This window comes from Rhizophagus irregularis, chromosome 6 (genome assembly GCF_026210795.1).
Source record: "Rhizophagus irregularis chromosome 6, complete sequence".
Taxonomy (NCBI): Eukaryota; Fungi; Glomeromycota; class Glomeromycetes; order Glomerales; family Glomeraceae; genus Rhizophagus; species Rhizophagus irregularis.
In genome coordinates, this window is record NC_089434.1 from 3,575,964 (window position 1) to 3,597,464 (window position 21,501).

A 21,501-nucleotide genomic window follows, 5' to 3' on the forward strand; every position below is an offset into this window, starting at 1 on the left:
AGTTTTCACTTAAATTTCCTGCTTTAACAATGCGCGAAGAAGACAATAATTAAGATTCTCATCAATATATAAACTTCGTTTAAAGCCAAAAGCATGTCCAAAATGACTGGTTACTGTAAAATCTGTTACATGAACACTATTTGTTCCGTAATACCAAACTTTTAATTTATTTTGTTAATTATTCCCAATAATTGAACTAATAAAATCTGCAAATTTTTTCAACTGGATATTTTCAATGTTTTTTGAAATATTTCCTTGATAATTAAAATATTGAACATGTTCTGGCAAATTAACACTGCCTGAACGGAAAGGACATGACACTGGCGCTCTTGTAGACATATATGACGTATGAATATACCATGAAAGCCATTCTCAAGGTGTTTAGTCTCCAGAAAATCTGTGTAGATGTCAGATAATTCAGACTTCGCTTGTTTCTTGACAATGATGTCCTCGTAAATAATATTGAATATAAAATTTCAAAATTAAAGGAACATATCTGGCCTGAGGAAAAAAATAAACTTAATATAAATATGATCCTAATGATACGAACCTTTGAAAGGTTAATGTCAGTAGAGACGAGCTTAAAGACGTTCTTACTAAAGAGGATATCCAAAGCCAAACTTAAAGGCGAGAAAATAGATGCAGGGGATTTTTTTACTGATTATTTTAAATTTAATCAACTTACTGATGGGAATGTTCACATCATCATCGTAGTAGATTCACTTATCAAAAATTTTATGGATATTGGATATTCTAATTTAAGTGATATTATATTATGGTGGATGGATGAAAAAGAACTTTATGAAGAGGCTAATGTGGAAGAAATTATGATGTCTTACTTTAAAGAGAAATTCCGTGAAACAAGTAACTTTATGGACATTGTTCATAATAATTATTTTTATGATCACGAATATCTTATCAGTAGTGTTTCCTAGAATAAAACATTAAATGCTATATTTGAGAGAAACAAGGTTTGTCAATATAAAATTAACACGTTTCATAAAATTTTTTAAACTTTTTACAGTATTAATAAGAAAGCAAGGAATATTTTCAATAATATAAATTTATTCTACCGTTCTATTTGAAAAAAAAATAGAGAAAGGAATAATTAGAAATAATTAGATTGGTGGTAAAATAGCATTTCGGCGAAATGAAGTAGGTATTTTTTTTTTAAATATTTTTTTTTGTTTATAAGACTATTGTACAATCCCTATAAAAAATTTTTATCCGAATATTTCCATTATTTCTCCGTGTATTCCGTAAAAATTCCGTGAAAATTATACATTCACGGATATCCGTGTTAGCGAGATGAAAATTTCCATTTTTATGGGGAATCTATTGTATAATTTTCCGAAGGGCTGGCAATATGTTCGTCACGAGTTTCTCCGTCTGCCACATGATCTTCAGCCTATGAAATCGCAAATTTTAATTCTATCTTTTTTTCGCTCCGGACTTATAATAGTTTCCCGTTTCCCGATTCCTAGTAAGTAGGGATGGACAAAAAATATATTTATAATTAGTAACTAATAAGTCAAAAAAAATTTTTTAATTATCAACTAAAAAAAAAAATAATTATTAGTTAGTTTACATTATATATATTTCATTTATAATAATAGAATGTACACACATAACGATAATTTTCAAAAGTGATTGTTTCACAAAGCACAGGTAATATTGTTTTTGTTTAAAAACTTAAATTGATTAACGAGGGTTAAGAATTTATAGTATTATTTGACTAATTTCAAGGGTTATTATTATTATAATTATACTGTATTAAATATAAAAAAAAAATCCGGAATTATTTTATTATTACATAAAAAGAAAAGAATGTATGTAAATTAATATGATGCATCGGATATTTTTTAATAAAAAGAAAAAAAATTTTCATTTATATATATAATATATTTATATATGCATATATTAAAAATTTTTTTTTTTTATGCATTTACCTACTTATTTAAAAGGTTAAAAGGGTTTAAAAATTTCAGTCAATACGTGATGCAAATTGATGCATCACTCAGAATTCGTCAATCCGTACTTAATTCGGAGAATATTTACGGGTTTTAGCGGGGTATGACAAGTTGTAAAAGTTAACTCGTCGAATTAAATTATAGATTTGAATATTTTTATATTTTTTGGGAACGTGCTACATTACATGGAATATAATCTATAAATAAATATGACGTTTTTAATTCTTTTCTTTTATATAATTTCTCCTTTCGGTCTATCAAATAATATAATCGAGCGAACGCTGTGTAATTGTATCATAATCTGGCATGCTTTTTATCTTATCTTATAATATAGTATATAGTAGTAAACAAACTTATCTGAACAAAAGGAGTTTTTACTCTTTGTTACAATATATAGTTGCATTATATATTGATATACTGTATATTGACGAAAAATTATATTAAGGGGTATAAAAAAAAATTTTTTTTTAAAAAAAAGATAAACTTTTAATGGATTTAATTGATGCGGATTAAAAAAAAAAAATTTTTTTTTTATTTTTTTTTATTTATTTACTTATATTTACATTTATTTATTTGTTAATCGAAAGTTTAAAAAATTTTTTTTTTAAATATATATATACTGTATATAATTACATATATATATTATTTATTTATTTATTATTTATTTTTTAACAAGTTAGATTCATCATTTATGTTTAAAAAAAAGGACGTGTAATTTTAAAATAAAAATATTTTTTTTTTTATTACTAAAGTATTCTATTAATAATAATACTAAAACATGGAAGATCAAAAGAAGAAGAAAAAAAAATATTCATATAAATACGACAATATTTTTTTTGTTTTTTTTTAAAAAAAAAATTCTTTTTTTTTGCTTTAACAATTTTTTTTTTTAAGTAGTTATTATTTTTTTTTTTGAAAGGTATTTCCTCTTTACGTGGTATATATTCGAATAATAATTATATTAAAAAAAACAAATTTTGTATTTAACAAACATTTTTAAAAAAAACTTATTGATTGAAAAAAATATAATTCTTTAGGAAGAAAAAAATGGAACACCTTGACTGCCTCAGTAAAACTCGTAACTGGACCGATACCGATATTATCTCCTCTTATAAAGAAACTTGCAAACAACTAGATATCTGTAAAGAAAAATTACGTGAAGAACACGAACTACAGAAAGAAGAATCTGCTTTACGCGCAGAAGAAAAGCATTTAATTCGTATAAAGAACGCTTTATGGAGACGTATGGCCTCATCACTTTGTATCAGAAAAGAAACCAAACTTGTTTCTTCGAAAAGTTTAGAATGGTAAGTTTAAAAAAAAAGAAAGAAAAGAAAAGAATTTTTTTTTTTTTTCGTAGAAAATATTTCTTTTAAAGGGAGGTGGTACGACATAAGGGGTAATTACCTGTGTGACCGACATCCTATTTAGCATTAACATTTTAAGGGGGAAAAATGAGCAAAGCATACAGAAAAAAAAACCTCATCCTTTAACTTGGATTCAGACTAAAAAAATGAACTTTTTATTGTAATGATAATGATTTATTTCTCTTTTTAATTTCCTCATTTCTTCTGCTGTTTTTATAGTTCTAGTTCTTCTCTATACCAAAGAAAAGATGAACAACAAAGAAAATATCTCACCAATGCAACCAAAACTCATTCATCATCATATGTGCCACGATATAACCGTTCTCTCAAAAATCGTAGAATTCAACGTAAAATAAGACATGCAAGTACAATCCGTTCGTATATAAATTATTTTAGGTACTTGCCAAGGCAAAATATAAACAACAATCCATCCGCAAATCAACTGTTTAACGGAATTAATTTTTATTGAGGATGATACTATCGTTTTATCGTTTTAATTCAAAACCGTAATTTATGCAAAATCTGTTTAATGGCAAAACTCGAATAATCGTATCTCATAATCGGCAAAATTATAAAGCGGCTAAATAATTTGTACTACAAATTTACGATTTAGTATTTATTATTATTTATTTCGACTGTTTCAAATTTTTTCTCGAAAATAATATAAGAAAAGTTTTATTCCGTATTTATTTTATATATATACAGTATATACACATATCTGATATATATATATATTATTTTTATTAATTCGAACGATCAACTCGTCGACAAATATTTATTTATTTTTCTTTGGAAAGGAAATTCCCGTTTTTTTTTCTTCCTTTATGAAAAACATCTAGAAAAAACTCCCAACAAATATTAGTAAATATGTGAACTTTTACAAAAAATTTTTATTCGATTTTTATATTAAATTAAACGAAATAATAAAAAGAAAAACATTTCTCGTAACACTGGCAGAATGCATATGTATGTACTGTACTATGTGTGTGACCAATGACCAATTAAAATAAAATAATTTTTTTTTTTGGGATATTGTTTTAGTATTGTTACCCTATTTTATTGGGAACCAATCTTACACTCCGTTTGAATAATAAACAAATATCGGTCGAAGTCCGACAAATATTCACCGTTCAGCCATTATGAATATTGCAGTGACCAATGAAAATTAATGCTACTAATAATGATTTCAATATTGAATGAAAATATCGGTCATTAAAATCCCACATATTCCTAACAATAATTTTCTCTTATTTATTTTTTCTATTTTTTCTTAATCATGTGATGTGTAACAATGATTTTGACATTTCGATGGCCCTCCGCGTTTATATTCAATACTACAATATGTATAACATAATATTTATATCGGTGTTTATCAAGATACCCTTTTCTTTGTGTAAATATATTTAAAATATATATTTAAAATTTGTTTACATCTTGAAAATAACGGGACCTTTCGTTTCGTTCAGCTGAAAGCCTGAAATAAAGATAAAAAGAATAATAAAAGTAATTTTCTTTTTCTTTAATTATTTGGATGATTACATTTATTTCTAAAGAAAACCTAATTTGTTTTATCTTTCTTCTCCTTCAACACGTGTGGAGAAGTTTAATTTAAATATTTTGTGAGACCCGACTTCGATTCGTAAGACCAAGCGTAGTAATTTTGTTATAGTGTAAATATTATACACATATATAAATAGTTTAGTTACATTATTTATATTATAATATTTTTCCATTTTTTTTAAAAAATTAAACGGCACACAATTTATTTACTGTGTTTTTTTTTTAAAAAAAAAGTGGTCACATAAAAGAAATAAGTGGTCACTGCAAAAGAAATAAAAAAAAATTGGTCACATGAAAGAAATAAAAAAAAAGAAGTGGTCACATAAAAGAATTTTCCGATCTACTCACTTAATCTACACAAATTCTTGGCATAATAACAACAAAAAAAAAATTCTTGATACCTACTCTATTTTGTTCCATTTATTATATTATTATTACACATACTATATGTTTTAATAATAATAAAGTACAATCTCAATTACTCCGTCATTACTTATTCCATCATCAATAATAATAATATTATTTATTATTACAGTATTACTATTAATTAAGGACCCGAACCGGAAAATAATTCGGATTAAGTTTAATATATCATAATACGTCGAGGCATAACCGAATAAAAAGATTTACATTATAAAGTTTTTTTTAAAATTATAGTAACTGATAAATATAAAAGTAAAAATAAAAAAAATACGTAATTTATACTGTACAACCAAGCTTTTTCGAGATATACATGTTTTTCTGACAAATTTCGTATATAATTGGGATGGGCGAGTGGCTATATCGGTTTACAGGACCGAATAATCGAATGAAAATGGGTCACGTAGCATTTTCACCAATCAATGAAGGGCCTTCATTAACGTTAAAAAAAAATTTACTTTTCTCAATTCTCAATGCCGGATATCAGAGGATAATAAATAAACAACAAACAACGAAAAGAATTTTTTCCAATTGTAAAATAGATATTATAATTGAAATAGCCACAATCAGAAATCCAGGATGGTAAACGTCATATTTGCATAAAATTTAATTGGATATAGTATCGTAAGTCATATAAGGAAAATATTCGGATAAAACTTTTTAATCAATCCGCTATCAACTACGTTATACTACATATTCGGACATTCGATTTATAGTAATCTGCACATGACCAGCGGATAATTAGTTGTAAATGCGATTTATAATTAAAAAAATCTTTTCCTTTTTCTCGAAATAAAAAAGATTATCTGAATTATCTGATCAATACTCATTTATCGGTTTCATATACAGATTTGTTGGTTGTAAAATAATGCATAATTAATTAAAAAAAATTACATAAATATATGGAAAGTTTAGTCTCATTTTATTGTATTTTTTCCTTTTTTGTTAAAAGTTCATGTAAATCAATTAGTACTACTACTATAAAATAAATAGTTTTCGAATATATTTTTTTAAATTAGTACAAGATTGAAACACTAAAAAATTTAGTTTCATGCGATGGCCAAAAAAATATTTTTTCGTATTATTCAAAAATGGAATTACAATTGATGGTTATAACCCTCTTTTGGTTTGAGTAATTACTACGGTTTATATGAGAAATCTATTATTAGTTATTTTTTTAATGCATAAAGTTGTACAGTATTTATATTACGTTACATTATACGATTTTTTCTTTGTTTACACAACTTTGTTTTTATTGTATAATAAGTAGGGTCATGGGTCGCATGACAAAAAAAATTTAATCTAAAATAATTATTGTAATATCTTTTTTTAATTTACCAACTAAAGAAAAAAACAATAAAAATAATTATATAATTATATAATTATTGTTTAATCGATTAGGAATATGCGGGATTTTAATGACCGATATTTTATGAGACATCCAATATTGAAAACGTTATTAGTAACATTAGTTCCTATTGGTCACCGCAGTATTCTTAAGATATCGGCCGAAGACAGATATCTCTTTTCCCCAATCCAATGGCTATTTAGTATTACAGCAAAAAAAAAATCTTTTATTGGCTATCAACTAAAGAAAAAAAGCAACAATAATAAATATTTATTTTTTACTTATTAATAAAAAAAAATCTTTTATTGCGTCAACTAAAGAAAAAAGATAACAATAATAAATATTTATTTTTTACTCAATAAAAAAAAAATCTTTTATTGGTTTATTGGCTATCAACTAAAGAAAAAAACAACAATAATAAATATTTATTTTTTACTTATCAATAAAAAATTTTATTGGCTATAAAGAAAATATTTATTTAACAAAGAATTTTTTTTTTAAAGTTAGGTTACATTATATATACTGTTATATTCCTATAATAGTTAGAATATTAGAATGTCACATGGCGATGAATGTAAAGTTAAAGAGTTTCAGGTAGGGTGGTCTGTCAACTCGATAAAGTTAGAATTTGTAATAATATTATTTGAATAATTTCAATGGTTATTATACTATTATAAAAAAAATTTCGGAGTTGTTATCTTTTACATAGAAAGAAATATTGAAAATTTTATTTTTTTTAATTCGAATATATACCGAATATTATAAATGATATTTTTTTATTAAAAAAATTATTATATAATATTAATTATAAACTAAAAGTTTTAAAATTTTCAAATCAATAATATATGGTGCAATTGATGCATCCTTAAATTTTATCCGAATAACTTTCACCCGAGCTGTTTGTAGAAAATAATTTGTAAGATTTTGAATATTTCCTGTTTTCTGTTTTAAATTCCGTATATGTTACATTACATGTAATCCATAAATATATATTTTTACGTAAATATGACGTTTTTAATGATATTTCTGTCTATTCTGTCTGTAAAAATAACGATTTAATTTAGCAATTTAGTTATCTAATTGGACGTAAATTCAAATTTGAGTGATTACCAACCGGCGTACTTGTTTACATAGTTTACGTACAAGATACAAGGAAGAGTTGTGCAATTTATTATATACTTTTACATTTACGTCTTTGATAAGATAAAAAAAAAGATTTAAGGGTCAAAAAAAAAAAAATTATTATAATATAAAAAAAAAAATTATTATAATAATATAAAAAAAAAATTTTTTATATAATTTTATTCATGCAAACCGCCCTGATTATATTACACAGTACATTATATTGTATTATACGCATATATGTATGATCATTTATGCTTGTGTTTTTTCAAAAAAAATAATAAGGAAATAACAACTTTATTTTATTTTATTTACAAAAAATCGATTGATTCATATATTTTTAAAATTATTATTTGCGATATTTATTTATTTTGTTAAAAATTTTTTTTAACAAACATTAAAATGATTATTCTTATCATTCATTTAAAAAAAATATATATATATTTATCGAATATTATTGGCAAATCTATCGTATGGCAAAATTATAAAGCGGCTTTATAATTTGTACTACAAATTTACGATTTCAATGACGATTTATTTCGACTATTTCAAATTTTTTCCTCGAAAGATAAAATATAAGAAAAGGTTTATTCCGCATTTATTTTTAATATATATATACACATGTATATACTATTTTTATTAATTATAACATCAACTCGTCGACAAATATATATATATTTTTCTTCGGGAAGGAAATTCCCGTTTTTTTTTCTTCCTTTATGAAAACATCTAGAAAAAACTCAAAACAATTATTAATAAATATATAAATTTTTACAAAAAATTTTTATTCGATTTTTATATTAAATTAAACGAAATAATAAAAAGAAAAACAGTTCTCGGAACACTGACACTATGTCACAGAATGCATATGTACTATGTACTGTACTACTACTATGTGTGTGACCCATACCAATTAATTTTTTTTGGGGGGATATTGTTTTATTATGGTTACCACTATTTTAATGGGAACCAATATCCATTCAGTTTGAATAATAAACAAATATCGGTCGAAGACTGACAAATATTCACCGTTCAGCCATTAGGAATACTGCGATGGTTTCAATAAATAAAAATATCGGTCATTAAAATCTCGCATATTCCATAACAATAATTTATTTTTTCTTAATCATGTGATGTGTAACAATGATTTCTATCTATGGTTTGACATGTCGATGACCAAGTTTATTTCATTTTTGCGTTTATATTCAATACTTACAATATGTATAACATAATATTTATTTCGACGTTTATCAAGATACCCTTTTCTTTGTGTAAATATATTTAAAATATATATTTAAGGTTTGTTTACATCTTAAAAATAACGGGACCTTTCGTTTCGTTCAGCTGAAAGCCTGAAATAAAGAAAAAAAGGAATAATAAAAGTAATTTTCTTTTTCTTTAATTATTTGGGTGATTACATTTATTTCTAAAGAAACCCGATTTGTTTTATCTTTCTTCTTCTCGTTATAGTGTAAATATTATACACATATAAAATAGTTATTATCATTCTTATAATTTTATATTATAATTTTTTTAAAAAAATTAAACGGTACACAATTTATTTACTGTGTTTTTTTTTTAAAAAAAAAAAGTAGTCACATAAAAGAAATTTCCGATCTACTTACGATCTACACAAATTCTTGGCAAAATAACAACAAAAAAAAATCTCGATACCTACTCTATTTTATTTCATTTATTATATTATTATTACACATACTATATGTTTTAATAATAATAAAGTACAATCTCAATTACTCCATCATTACTTATTCCATCATCATTAATAATAATAATATTATTATTACAGTACTACTATTAATTAAGGACCGAACCAAAATATTCGGATAAAATTTTGCGTAGCGTATGAAAGTACTAATTCGGATTAAATTTAAATAATATATCATAATACGTCGAGGCATAACTTATTTTAAAATTTGATTTATTAGTACTATAATTTAAACAAAAAAAGATTTATAATGTAAAAGTAAACATAAAAAAAATACGTAATTTATACTGTACAACGAGATATAAAAAAAATACACGTTTTTTTCTGACAAACTTCATATATATATAGCGAGTAGCTATATCGGTTACAGAACCGAATGATTGAATGAAAATGGGTCACGTAGCATTTTCACCAATCAATGAAGGGCCTGGAACTATAATAGACGTTAAAAAAAATTTACTTTTCTCAATTCTCAATGCCGGATAATAAATAAACAACAAACAACGAAAAGAATTTTTTTCCAATTGTAAAATAGGTATTATAATTGACATAGCCACAATCATTATACAAATTCAGGATGGTAAACGTCATATTTGCATAAAATTTAATTGGATATAGTATCGTAAGTCATATAAGGAAAATATTCGGACAAAACTTTTTAATCAATCCGCCTTCCACTATGTTATACTACATATTCGGACATTCGATTTATAGCACATGATCAGCGGATAATTAGTCGTAAATGGGAAAAGATACGGAAGTTAAAGCTTTATATTTAAAACATCTTTTCCTTTTCCCTCGAAATAAAAAGATTATCTGAATTATCTGATCAATACTCATTTATCGGCTTCATATACAGATTTGTTTGTTGTAAAATCATGCATAATTAATTAAATAAACTCACTTAAATATATGGAAATTTTATTTTAATTTGTCTCATTTTATAACTGTTGTTGTATTTTTTCCTTTTTCATTAGATTGTTAAGATGATTGGTTTTTTTGCTTGAAGGAAAGGTGTTTTATCAAACTCTTTTTTCCCTCGGATATTATTGCCATTTTTGATAATCATTACATTTAATCATATTCCTTAAATTAAAAGGTTCATGTAAATGGACAATTAGTATTTGGTACTACCATATAATAACTATTATGGTTTAAATAATTTTCATATATTATATATTTTTTAAATTAGTACAAGATTGAAACACTAAAAAAAATTTTCATGCGAGTGGGCACTGGGCAGAATGTGGAAAAAAAAAAAAAATTTTTTTTCATAAAATATTATTCAAAATAGAATTACAATTGATGGTTATAATGGTTTAAGTAATTGTTACGGTTTATATGAGAAATATATTATTGGGTTGTTTTTTAATGCATAAAGAAAAATTGTGTTGTACAGTATTTATATTACGTTACATTATACGATTTTTTCTTTGTTTAAGTGAGAAAGAGTTATTGCACAATCGTATGACAAAAAAAATTTAATCTAAAATAATTATATTTTTTTCTTTTAATTTACTAACTAAAGAAAATAAACAATAATAATAATTATATAATTATTGTTCAGTCGATTAGGAATATGCGGATTTTAATAACCGAGAGACATCCAAAATTGAAAACGTTATTAGTAACATTAATTCCTATTATTGGTAACGGTCTTTGACCGATATTTATTTCCCCCATCCAATAACTATTTAACATTTATTTTTTTACAGCAAAAAACAAATCTTTGCCTATCAATTAAAGAAAAAAAAACAACAATAATAAATATTTATTTAACAAAGAAATATTTTTTTTAAAGTTAGGTTACATTTATATACGTTATAATGTCACATGACGATGAATGTAGTGATATTTGAGTGATTGGTTAAAGAGTTTCAGGTAAGGTGGTCTGTGAAGGGGTCTGTCCACTCGATAAAGTTATTGTTGACTTAAATTAAACGGGGGCAATAATATTAGGCTAATTTCAAGGGGTATTACTATTATAAAAAAAATTTCGGAGTTGTTATCTTTACATAAAAAAGAAATATTAAAAGAATTTATTTTTTTAATTCGAATACATACCCGAATATTATTGGGTATAAATGATAATTTTATTAAAAAAAATCTTATATAATATTAGAAAATTTTTTTATGTACTGAAAGTTTTAAAATTTCAAATCAATATATGGTGCAGTTGATGCATCCTTAAATTTTATCCGAAAAACTTTCATCCGAGCTGTTTGTAGAAAATAATTTGTAGATTTTGAATATTTCCTGTTTTCTGTTTTAAAATTCCGTATATGTTACATTACATGGATAAATATATATTTTTACGTAAATATGACGTTTTTAATGATATAATTTCTCTTTTCTGTCTATAAAAATAACGATTTAATTTAGCAATTTAGTTATCTAATCGGATGTAAATTCAAAATTTAAGTGATTACCAACCGGCGTACTTGTTTATATAGTTTTACATACAAAAGACAAGGAAGAGTTATTATATAGTTTTACATTTACGTTTTTGATAAGATAAGAAAAAAGAATTAAGGGTCCAAAAAAAAAGTAATTATTATAAAATAAAAAAAAAATTTTTTAATATAATTTTATTCATGCAAACCGCCCTGGTTATATTAACACAGTACGACATTACTGTATATACGCATATATGTATGATCATTTATGCTTGTTTTTTCAAAAATACTAACAATAATAATAATCTAGGGAAATAACAACTTTATTTTATATGATTCATGTGGTTTTAAAATTATTATTTACAGTATTTATTTATTTATTTATTTATCTTAAAAAATTATTTATAGTATTTATTTATTTATTTATCTACCTACAGTATTTATTTATTTTTGTTAAAAATTTTTTTAACAAACATTAAAAAGATTAATTCTTATCATTTATTTTAAAAAATTATATACTATGTAATTTTAAGCAAAAAAATTTTTATTCATTATTAAAGTATTAGTAATACTTAAGAAAAAATGGGTGAAAAAAGTTTTTTTTTGTATAAATAAACCTTCTGGCAGTTAACACAAATATTTTTTTAGGGAAAAAAAGTTCTTTCTTTTTCCTGCTTTGAAGAATTTTTTTTTCATTTCATATTATTTTTATTTTATTTATTTATATACTTCTTCTCTTTGGTTCGTTCCTCTTTATGTGATATATATTTAAATATATATTAAAAAAAGAAACCGCAGGCTTTTTGATTCAATTTTCAAAAACAATATTCGAAACTTCTAACAATAAAAACGTTCGTTGAATAAAATTCGGCTCAAAAAAAAATTTGTATTTTCTTTTGTATTAAAAAAAAAAAATTTTTTATTTAAAAAAAAAATTCTTGATTGAACAAAATATAATTCTTTAGAAAGGAGAAAAAATGGAACACCTATCATTCACCTATATCGCTTCTCAATGGACCGATACTGATAGTATTATCTCCTCTTATAGAAAAATTTGTAAACAACTTGCTATCTGTCAAGAAAAGTTACGTGAAGAACGTGAAAAAAAAGGACAAAAGAAACTCAGTAAATGTTCTCAGAAAGCTGCCCAACAATCACTACAATCTCAACATGAAGAAAATAATAATGTTTTAAACTTTAGCAACAAACTCAAACTACAGAAAGAAGTTTCTGCTTTACACGCAGAAGAAAAGCATTTAATTCGTATAAAGAATGCTTTATGGAGAAGTATGGGCCCATCATTTTGTGCCAGAAAAGAGAACAAACTTGTTTCTTCAAAAAGTTTAGAATGGTAAGTTTGAAGAATTCTTTTTTTTTTCTTTCGTAGAAAATATACCTTTAAAGGAAGTGATACGACATTAAAAGGGTTATTTATCTGTGTGGCAACCTATTTAGCATTTCACTCAAAAATTTTAAGGGGATAAATGAGCAAAGCATACAGCAAAAAAAACCTTGTCATTTTAACAGAACCTTTTATTATAATGATTTATTTATCTTTTTAATTTTTCTCATTTCTTCTGTATTTTATAGTTCTTCTCCATACCAAAGAAAAGATGGACAACAAAAAAAATGTCTTACCAATGCAACCCAAACTCATTCATCATCATATGTGCCACGATATAATCGTTCTCTTCAAAATCGTAGAATTCAACGAAAAATAAGACATGCAAGTACAATCAATTCGTATATAAATTATTTTAGGCACTTACCAAGGCAAAACACAAATGATCCCTTCGCAACCCATATCTTTAATGGGACTAATTTCTGATTATGCTCGATATTTAACTCCCATTTTAATTCAAACGATCCAAAATTCGTAATTTTATTTAATGGCAAGACTCGAATATTATTGGCAAATCTATCGCACCCTAACAATACTCATTATCGGCAAATATATCGGCTTTATAATTTGTTTTACGATGAATGGAGATTTCAATTTATTTATTTTTTCTCATTCAAACAACTGTTACAACTTTCTTATTCGGTTAAGATAAATATAAAAAAATTTTTATTTCGTATTTTTTTATTCTATCTTTATTTATTCGGAATGTCAACAATCAACTTGTAAACAAATATTTATTTATTTTTTGACCTTTTTATGGAGGAAAATTCTTTTTTTATCTTTCATTAAAAAATTTTTTATGAAAAACTAGTTTTGATTCTTGAAACAATATTTACAATCGATTTTTTGTATTAAATAATAAAAACAAAGTCAGTATGCATACACATTCATTAAAAAATTTACGCGGGCAATTGATTCTCGGGGGATTTTTGTTATTTTTTTATTCTCCCGCGCAAAATGGTTTGATTGATGATCATAATTGGCATAATGTTTGAAATTTTAGAAAATTTTTTTTTTAAACGCCACAAAAATCACGTGGGGGATATGTGGTGAAATTTTTTTTTTTAGTATTGCTAAATATCACCGCTGGTGATTTTCAACTTACCAGAATTAGGGTAAAATTTTGGGCAGAATTAAAAATGTCATGAAACTCTGCCCGTTTATATTTGCTAATGCTGGTGCGGTGAGAATCACCTGCGATGAGATTTAACAACACGCATAACTTTATTAGGGTTTAAACTTATACAACATACAATTATTACCCAATTTTTTTTTATCTCAACAATATATATATATATAATTATCATTGTACTTAATTATTCTTATATCCTTTTATTATTATTTATATTAGATCTACAAATTTGATTATTAATAAAATTAATTACATTACATATAGTGTAATAAAATACAATATTTTCATTCCATCATTACTTATTCCATCATCAATAATAATAATCGGATAAAATTTTACGTAACGTACACATATCGGATTAAAATAATTATATTTGTCTATCATGATAAAAGAAAGTAATTCGGATTTAAAAAAAAAACGCACGGACCTATTGATTTGTTAATTACTAATTAATTATTAAAAAATGATTGTATAATAGCTTGTAGTTTAAAATGATAAGTAAACGTAAAAAAAAAAAAATTTGTAATTGCCGATCCGCATGTGATGGATAGAAAAATTATCGCAAATTTGTTTCCCCCATAGATAAGTAGATTAATTTTTAATAAAATTTTTGTTGAAAAAACCTTGAGATTATATCTTTTTTATTCAAGTATTTAAAATTAATACTGTAAAACTTAAAATTTTACAAACAATTCTTTAAACATTACCAATTAGTCAAAATTTGGCAATATTTTGAATAAATTTAAAAAGAACCGGCTAAAAGCCTCAAATTTTATATTTACATACTTTTACATATGTACAGTCTAACCTCGATATACCGATATTCGATATACCGATATACTATTAAAAACTTGTTATACCGATAAAATTTTATTTTCCCACTATATGTGAGGACATATAAATATCGGTATAACTTTGATATAACGATATTTTCTAAAAATTTCATATATGTCCCGACATATCGTTATATAAAGGTTTGACTGTATTAATATATTCTTTAAAAAAAAAAATTAATTGAAAAAATATGGATTTTTTTTATATTTGATTGAATGACTTCAAAACCTGCAAAAACTACCTAATTTAAGCAATTATTGATTTTTTTGCGATTTTTTCAAAATTTTCAGTTTTTTAAGTAAATAACTCCGCGAAAATAAATTTTGATGCCGTAATGCCGGAATTACCTAGTGAATTTATTAATTGTAGGTCGCAGTAGTTTAAGTATGTAAAATTGGGCGTACTTAACGTACAGTGAGGGTGTACGATATTAACGTACAAACTGGCCCGAGTTTAGGAGTTATGCACTTCACGTGATAGCGTTAACGTTAATTCTGGCCAGTTTGTACTTTAATATCGTACACCTCACTGTACATTAAGGAAACCCTATAAAATTATATTTCATATTATGACGGATCATGAGTATACATCATTTTTGTTAAGACTGCGGTGGCAACGTACTGTAGTTTACTATATGAGTAGGTCTTACAATGCTTTAAAATGATCTGCACCGCCCCCTAAATGAATTTAGATTATTATTAGTCTATCGTTCACATGCGGACTGGCAATTAATACATTTCATATATTATTTACGTAATGATTATTAACCATATATAGTTTGTCAAAAATCCATTTGCATGCACCTTTTAATTTAAATGTGCTAAATTTTATTAAATGGACCAACAATCAAAAACATCTAAAATTACTTTTAATTACTTTTCCACAATGCCGATCTCGAGCTATTTAAGGGTGCAGGAAAAAAATTTTTACAATTAGAATTTTTTCAGGGTCGGAATCATGATGCCAGCAAGCATCTAAAAAAGGCAATAAATTCTGGCTGACATTATCGATGTAAGGACGATAATTTTATGAAAAATATTTGGATAAAATCAATTATGTAATATTAATATCTTGTGACTATTCTGCATTAATATTTGATTTTCAAATCGTTCTTTGTTTATAATCTAATCCGCTATACGCTATGTTCATTATACTGCACAATTCGTAATACTCGGACATTCGATATATAGTAATCGTTATTATTAAGTTGATTTTCTTTTTTGTTTGAAGGGAAGACATTTTATCAACCTCTTTTTTTCCCGGTTTCGGATTTTCTCAAATTTCAATCAGGCAACTATCGACATTTCTTGGCTGATTTTCCTCTTGGCTTTGACGGTCGATCTTATCCAATTTGTAATTTCATTAAAAAAAAAAGTAATTTTTTTACCGTTTTTGATAGTCATTAACCATATTCCTCACGCATTTAAAATTAAAAGGTGCATGTGAATGGGCAATTATAAACTATAAGTACTAGTATTCATATATTATGTATTTTTTAAATTACAAGATTGAAAGAAAAATACAATATTAAAAAATTTAGGTTCATACGAGGGGTTTGACAACAGAATAATGAAAAGAGTTCTTTTCATATTATTCAAGTAGGCATTATATATTAATATATATCACTTTTCATTTAGAATAAATCTTATTAAAGCCAAAGAAAATGAAACGATAATTGATAGGTATAATCCTCTTGATTGGTAATATTCTAATAAATAATTGTTATGGTTTATATGAGAGATATATTATTATTATATTAAAAAAAAAAATTTATACAAAACAAAATGCTTTTTGTTATGCATAAAAATTTGAGTTGTACAGTATTACCATTACTTTCTATTGTATAATAAGTAGCAGCATGGGTATGACGACTATGACGTGCAATTTTGTTGATCTACGCCGAAAATACCATATGTTTCGTCACAGGATATATTGGAACTATTCAGATTTCCACAATATTTGATGTGGATTTCCATGTGGATTTCCATGTGGATTTTACGTGGAAAAAATTTCCCGATGTTCATTTATTTTTACTCAAACTATATTTAAAATTGCAATTTTAAATATGTGTATTAGTTATATCCTGGCTAATTAGTAAAATTTTACTAGAATCGGATAAATGATCGGCCGATAGCCGATCATGTTTTGATTCATTCCAATTAGCCAGGATATAACTGGTTTATCCCCCGCCACTTACACAATAGTAAATGTTTTATAATTTTCTTTCGCTTGTTTTTTTTCATTTTAAAAGATTTTATAAAAAAATAATTAAATTTTAAAAGGTTTCGGAACTATTACTATTACACTTGAAAAATAATATTGAGATTACAAATAAATTAAAAGAAAGATTTTCTCATTTGGAAAATGCAAATCTTTCTGAATTACTCAAATTTTCAAATCAATCCATTATAGTATAATCAATAGTTAATTTTTACTGCAAAATTTCCTAGAAACGGATAAATAAATACATATAAAATTTGCTACCCAACTACATTTGCATAATCGTGTAAATGGTGCCGATCAGGGGATAAAATTTAAATACATTTTGTGTAATAATTTTACACTTAAAATAGCAATTTAAAAAAAAAAAGTTTCCATAGGGTACTTGTTAATGAATATTTATTTCATATGATCATATAACAAAAAATTGGAATTATGCAAAATACAAAAAGTAAAATAATATATATTTGTTTTATAAAATATTTTCCTTTTGAAGTTTAAAGCTATATTCAAATACCTAAATACATTCAAATTTAATATGCCTTTTATAAAAATAGCGAAATTAAAAAAAAAAAAATTTTTTTTTTTACTTATCAAAAAGATTCATTTAATAATAACGATCTTTCGTTGATCTTTTTTTCGAATTCCTCAAACAAATCACACACTTCATCTCGATACTCTTGAATTTGTTTGATTATTTGACAAATTTGATGATATTTCATATCTACGTTTTCAGCAGTAGTCGTTTCATAAACTTCTCTTGCTTCTTTTTCTGCTTCATAGATTCTATCACTCAAGATCTTTAATGGAAGGTGAAAAAGAGGCAATTGTTCTTTAATTTTCCTAAATTATTTTTTAAATATAATATAGGCTAAGGAAACTATCAAAATTTAAAGTTAAATGGATATTTACCTGTATAAGTCAAGATGATCAGTATAATAATCTCCATCCACAATTGAATCACTGAAATTATCTGTAAGGTCTTGCTCTTCGCTCACACTATTAGTTTCACCAGTACTTTCAATTTGATAACCTCGCTGTAATTCTTGTTCTTGATTTTCAGATGATACTTTAACAAACTTGTTATTATTTTTGTTAGATTCCTGTGTCTCATAAATTTTTTCCAATAACTTATACACTCTATCATCTTGCCAAATGATCGCTTCCCCATTTTGTATATGATCATTCAACCATAACTTTATTGCGTGAATTAATCTTTTCATTTTTGAATAAGCGCTCTTATGAGTTCTATCAATATTTAAATGATTTATTGCTTTTCTACATGCCTCTGACAATGAATCGAATTGGTGACTTTCGATATAAGAGAGAAGTTCAAGAAGTTCATCCGTAGTCCATTTCTTAGGATTCGTTATTTGGGACATTTTTTTTTTTAGAATTTAACGAAAATGAAATATTTAGAAAACAAGTTATTAGTTATTAGTAAAAAAAGGTTTTATGAAAAGAGAGAAAGAAATGATATTAAAATCATTTTTTTTTGGCACCATTGTTATAAATAAATTTTGTAGTTACGATATACGATATTTTACAACTCACTCAGAAATATGTCATTACATTAGATTATTTATTAACTTATATCTGATATTAAATTTATAAAATATATATATAAGTAAAATGATAACAATATAATATTAATAATAATAATGAATAATAATATGATGAGAAACGGTCCGAAGCGCAGTTATCATTGTACATCATCACGTGCCGTACGGACAACAAGACATTTGTGAAACCGATACGAATAATATATAGTCCTTCGGTACACTTCGGACTAATAGGACTAATAAATAATAAATAAATAAATAATACCAGTCAACGGAAATTGACATGCTTATTAATAGTTCGTCATGATGTCATGTGTATTACAGTATAAATTTTCTCCATTTCCTCTTTAGTAATATTTTTTTTTTTTTGCATATACAAGAAAGTTCGTCTCAAAAATGAAGTTTTCCTCCAAATGCAACTTAAAGGTAGGTGTGAAATACAATTTAAACAACAAAAATATATGTAATTTTACAAGAAGAAAAAGGTTTATTAAGTTTAAAAAGGCAGTTATTTAGGGAGTTTTTGTGTAAACCGTAAAAAACCAATTTTTATAATAAAAAAAAATTATTTTGATTTCAACAAAACAATAAAACTTTCAACAAAAGCATTTTTTAACCAGTAATTATTTTATTTATAGGTATAACTTGGTGAAATGAATAACTTTTTCTAAGCTTAGAATGGTAATTATTAAGCCAGATTTTTTGTTATTTATAAATTTTGTTAAAATTTTTTTTAATTAAGCGCGCTAATAAAAAAAAATTCTTTTTAATTAGAATAATATTATTGGGTCTATTTGGGGCGTTATAAATGGTTTTTAATCGAAAAACTAGTTAAATATAATGTTTTTTTTTTGTTTATTTAAATATTTAAATTAGATCTTTAATGCTTATATATCTAAAAGTAATGTTAAAATAAAAGATATTTATAAAATATTTAAAAAAAATAAGCAAAAGAAAGTTAAAAAAGTTTTCTTAATACTTTATTAGTTTGTTATATTAAAATAAACATATAATTGACAACCTTCTTTTGCCAAATGCAACCGAATAAAGCGAAGTTTTTAATTTTTAAAGTTTATAAAAGTATTCTTGGGAACATGTACATGATTGTTACAAATGATGTTACATTTAGTGATGGGATTCTGCAGGAATCTATCGAGATCTGTTTGTACAAATCTTGTGCAAATTTTACATTAGTAATACTGTACAAATCTCATAAAATTCCGCATAACGGTTAATTAACCCAATCTCTGGTTACATTGCATCTAAATTTTGTTATTATTAACAAAAAAGTGTATATAAATTATATATCATCTGGTAGTGGGGTTGTGATAATGATAAATCGATTATTTTTTAGGTACCCAGAAAATAAGCTTAAAAACTTGTAAGTTTTGAAATTTTTTTTTAATTTTTTTATCAAGAACATTTACTAACATTCTTTTTTGATTTTTTTTTGTTAAGAACATTTTCTAACAACATTGCAGAAACTTAATTTCCTTAATATGCAGTAACTGCGTATTTACTATATTTTCACTATGCGATTACTATTACACGATAAAAATTAAAAAATGACTTGTCTTTGTGGCGACGGCAGATTTTTACTTATCGACATCCGGATCACGAATTAACGAAAAAAAAAAACAAAAAACAAATTATTCCTTTGGCTTGCCTTGTGTCTATTTCGTCTTGAAAGGTCCAAGGAGCCATTTTCTAAAGAAAAAAACAAAAAACGTTAGTAAATGTTCTTAGTGAAAAAAAATTTCCTTGGAGTACCTTGTTCAGGGAACTATTATCTAAAAAAAAAGATAAAGGATATTAATAAACGTTCTGAATTAAAAAATTAAAAATATTCTTCTATTATTGGCATACCTCACATCTATTTCGTCTTGAAACAGGGAGCCATTCTATATAAAAAAAATATTTAAAAAAGAAACATTCATTACAGAAACCTGTTTTCCTTAATATGCAGTAACTACATAGTGAAGGTTTTTCTGATATAAAATACTGCGTAACATTTATATTTTGTTGCACTGGATGCAGTGATACCTTACCCACAAAAATGCCTATTAAATAACATCAATGATCTACATTATAGCCGGATCTCGAATTAAGAATATTTACTAATGTTTTCCTTAATTTTTTTTTAGTAAATGACTCTGAAATATGTCCTCAAATTTTGCCGTTTCTGTAAAAATAAGAATAATAAAATAAATATATAAATAATACATCTATATTTTGACTGTTTTTATAAACGTATATTCCAAAAAAAAAAGAGAACATAGTGTATATGGAAACCTTTGTATTACTTATAAAAAGGTCAAGACGTCAAGTCCATATGTGGTACACAATAGAACGGTCTAAGCCTTTCCTTATTTGGTAACAAACATCCTTATATGGTATATGGTCTTATTTGGTAATAAATTATTTGGTAATAGGTATCCTTAT

The 21,501-nt window shown here is 24.9% G+C and overlaps 4 protein-coding genes across 4 annotated transcripts; 3 read left to right on the forward strand and 1 right to left on the reverse strand.

The window, feature by feature from the left end:
* Nucleotides 1–530: 530 nt before the first annotated feature.
* OCT59_026526 (uncharacterized protein) lies at nt 531–935 on the forward strand (the record flags this gene model as incomplete). Its single annotated transcript, XM_066143215.1, has 1 exon — nt 531–935. The coding sequence occupies one exon, from the start codon at nt 531–533 to the stop codon at nt 933–935; it is 405 nt and encodes a 134-aa protein (XP_065992754.1).
* Nucleotides 936–3,017: 2,082 nt separating this feature from the next.
* Nucleotides 3,018–3,806, forward strand: OCT59_026527 (uncharacterized protein; the record flags this gene model as incomplete). The annotated part of the gene is made up of 2 exons (XM_025333276.2): nt 3,018–3,277; nt 3,557–3,806. The coding sequence occupies 2 exons, from the start codon at nt 3,018–3,020 to the stop codon at nt 3,804–3,806; spliced, it is 510 nt and encodes a 169-aa protein (XP_025187316.1).
* An 8,749-nt stretch (nt 3,807–12,555) lies between these two features.
* Nucleotides 12,556–14,112, forward strand: OCT59_026528 (uncharacterized protein). Its single transcript, XM_025313481.2, has 2 exons — nt 12,556–13,260; nt 13,500–14,112. The coding sequence occupies exons 1-2, from the start codon at nt 12,887–12,889 to the stop codon at nt 13,735–13,737; spliced, it is 612 nt and encodes a 203-aa protein (XP_025187317.1). The 5' UTR covers nt 12,556–12,886; the 3' UTR covers nt 13,738–14,112.
* A 3,978-nt stretch (nt 14,113–18,090) lies between these two features.
* OCT59_026529 (uncharacterized protein) lies at nt 18,091–18,879 on the reverse strand (the record flags this gene model as incomplete). The annotated part of the gene is made up of 2 exons (XM_025310013.1): nt 18,091–18,340; nt 18,410–18,879. 2 exons carry the CDS (start codon nt 18,877–18,879, stop codon nt 18,091–18,093), a joined length of 720 nt encoding a protein of 239 aa, XP_025187318.1.
* Nucleotides 18,880–21,501: the final 2,622 nt, after the last annotated feature.